Raw genomic sequence first — 2,812 nt, 5'->3', positions numbered from 1 at the left:
ATGTCCATAGTAATGTTCTGGTTCCTCTGTCGTTGTTTCATGTCCATAGTAATGTTCTGGTTCATCCGTTGTCGTGGTTTCATGTCCATAGTAATGCTCTGGTTCATCTGTTGTCGTTGTTTCATGTCCATAGTAATGTTCTGGTTCCTCTGTCGTTGTTTCATGTCCATAGTAATGCTCTGGTTCATCCGTTGTCGTTGTTTCATGTCCATAGTAATGCTCTGGTTCATACGTTGTCGTTGTTTCATGTCCATAGTAATGCTCTGGTTCATCTGTTGTCGTTTCATGTTCGTAACCATAGTAATGGCCTGGTCTCTCAGTTGTTGTCGTCCTATGGTGGTGACCATAGTAATATCTGGGGTATTCTGTTGTAGATTTCGGGTCAAACACGTCCTGGTAACCACTGTACTTGTATTCTGGGTGATCTGGTTCATCGGTAGTTGAATGATAATAACCATAGTAATGTCCTGGTTTATCTGTCGTGGTTGTCTCGTGGTGGTAACCATAGTAATGCCCTGGCTCATCTGTTGTGGTTGTCTTATGGTTGTAACCATAGTAATGCCCTGGTTCATCTGTCGTGNCGGCAACTTTTCCCCTGTAACAATTATAAGAGCGTCAGCCAACCTACATTGCTTATAGTGCGGGCTTCTCGCTTAGGAAAGTTCAAAGGGCCTATGTTGGCACCCTATCGCGTACCAGAAATACATTGCGGCTAACGATTCGGTGGTAACAGCGCGTAACAAATTTTGACCACGTGTTTCGTTTATTCCGCGTTCTGGCCTATAGAAATATATGGAGACACTAATATAATAGTATATTAGTTCCATGGTCTCCAGTCAGCAAGCGTTCAAAATTAATTAACAATGGCCTTCTGAGTCGGCCTATTTGCTCAGTTGCCACACGCTGTCGCTTCTTTTTTAGCTACGTGCTTGTCTCGCTCACCGATCAGCTAAACCGGGTTGCAATAAAATCCCGGTGTCTGCGTATAGACCATATGATATATATAATATTATATATATATATATATATATGTGTGTGTGTGTGTTGTGTGTGTTGTGTGTGTGTGTGTGTGTGTGTGTGTGTGTGTGTGTTTGTGTGTGTGTGTGTGTGTGTGTGTGGTGTGTGTGTGTGTGTGTGTGTGTGTGTGTGTGTGTGTGTGGTGGTGTCGTGTGTGTTCGTGTGTGTGTGTGGTGTGTGTTGTGTGGTGTGTGTGGTGCGTGTGTGTGCATGGTGTGTGTGTGTGTGTGTGTGTGTGTGTGTGTGTGTGGTGTGTTGTGTGTGTGTGTGTGTGTGTGTGTGTAATAGAGGGGGTAGGAATAGAAATAGATAAATGGATGGATGGATGATGGATTGATTTGGTGCATGGATGGCATGGATGGATGGATGGATAGGATGGATGGATGGATGGTATGGATGGATGGATGGATGAATGGATGGATGGATGGATGGATGGATGGATGGAGATGGATAGATGGAAATGGTGATAGATGGATGGATGGACGTGATGAGCGTGGATAGCATTGGATGATAGATGGATTGGATGGATTAAGTGGTTAGTGATAATAGATACATATAAGGCGTAGAGAGAGAGAGAGAGGGGGTTGATGAAGAAGACGGGATATGAGATGTGAGAAGACTTATACACAAACATAGTGAGAGAGAATGAGAGAGAGAGAGAGCGCGCACACACGCCCCCACACGCATATCACAGGTGCCCACGCACGCACGCACACACGCGCGCACCCACACGTCCCACCTAAACACACGCGTCCCGCCTACACACACGCACACACGTACGCGCGTACACATACACACACTTCGTCTCAAAAAAAGAAAGAGAGAGAGAGCAGAGAGGAGAGGGAGAGAGGGACAGAGAAGGAAAGAGAGAGCCAGCATGAAAGAAAGATACAGAGAAAGAGAGGGAGAGCGCGAGCAATAGATACACAGAAAGAGGGAAGAGAGAGAGTGAGGGCAAATTGAAGAGAGAGGGAGAGAGTTCTAGACAAATATATTGAGAGAGGGGGGCGAGTGGCCGAGAGAATGGGGAGCGGACACAGAAACCCACGCACGCACGCGCGTACGCACGTAAGCACTCACGCGCACACATACACATCTACCCTTCAATCTATCTATATGTCTGTCTGTCTTTCGGTCGGTCGATCCGTCCGTCCGTCCGTCCGTCCGTCCGTCCGACCGTCCGTCCGTCCATCCATCATTCCAATGCCAGTCACATCCATCCATCCATCCTATCCACACCATCCAATCCACCATCCATCCAAGTCCATCCATCCACTCCACTCCATCCATCCATCCATCCATCCAGATCATCATCCATTCACCATCAATTCCATCCATCCATCCATCTTCTATCTTATTTATTTATCTATCGGATCTGTTCTGTCCGTTCCTGTCGCGTCCGTGCATTCCCATCCCATACATCCTATATTATATATATAATCATAATAATGTAATACGTGTTGTGTGCAAGCGTGCGAGTTTCTGTACACTTCTTCCCCTCTCTCTCTCACACTCTCTCTTTCTCTCTCCCCCTCTCTCTCAATAAGTCTAGATCTCTCTCCTTCACAATCTCTTTCCACCACTTTCTCTCTCTTTCCTCTCATCTATCCTCCCTCTTCCACTCACCTGTTACTCTTTTTCTAAATAATATTATTGCGTTTAACATTAATTATAACAGTATAGAATAATATTTATTATAATTATAAATTATAAATATCATAATTACTTATGTGTGCGTTGTGTCCGTACGCGCGCGTTTCTATACGCCCGGTCCTTCTCTCTCTCTCTCTCTCTC

The 2,812-nt window shown here is 45.4% G+C and overlaps 1 protein-coding gene across 8 annotated transcripts in view; it reads right to left on the bottom strand.

Moving 5' to 3' along the window:
- Positions 1-597, bottom strand: part of LOC106815845 (differentially expressed in FDCP 6 homolog) — a 7,436-nt gene extending 6,839 nt beyond the window's left edge. For 5 of the 8 annotated variants that reach the window (XM_014820364.1, XM_014820367.1, XM_014820369.1 and 2 more), the window contains exon 1: positions 3-597. In XM_014820364.1, coding sequence (XP_014675850.1) covers positions 3-572 — 570 coding nt within the window. In that variant the 5' untranslated portion in view covers positions 573-597. Of the gene's footprint in view, position 1 lies in introns of all 8 variants that reach the window. The other 3 variants (XM_014820365.1, XM_014820368.1, XM_014820371.1) reach the window with 3 other exon arrangements.
- Between the last annotated feature and the right edge of the window lie 2,215 nt (positions 598-2,812).

Source organism: Priapulus caudatus, unplaced genomic scaffold (genome assembly GCF_000485595.1).
Source record: "Priapulus caudatus unplaced genomic scaffold, Priapulus_caudatus-5.0.1 Scaffold1216, whole genome shotgun sequence".
NCBI lineage: Eukaryota > Metazoa > Priapulida > Priapulimorpha > Priapulimorphida > Priapulidae > Priapulus > Priapulus caudatus.
Note: the sequence above shows the minus strand (reverse complement) of the source record. Positions and strands in the feature narration are given on the sequence as shown.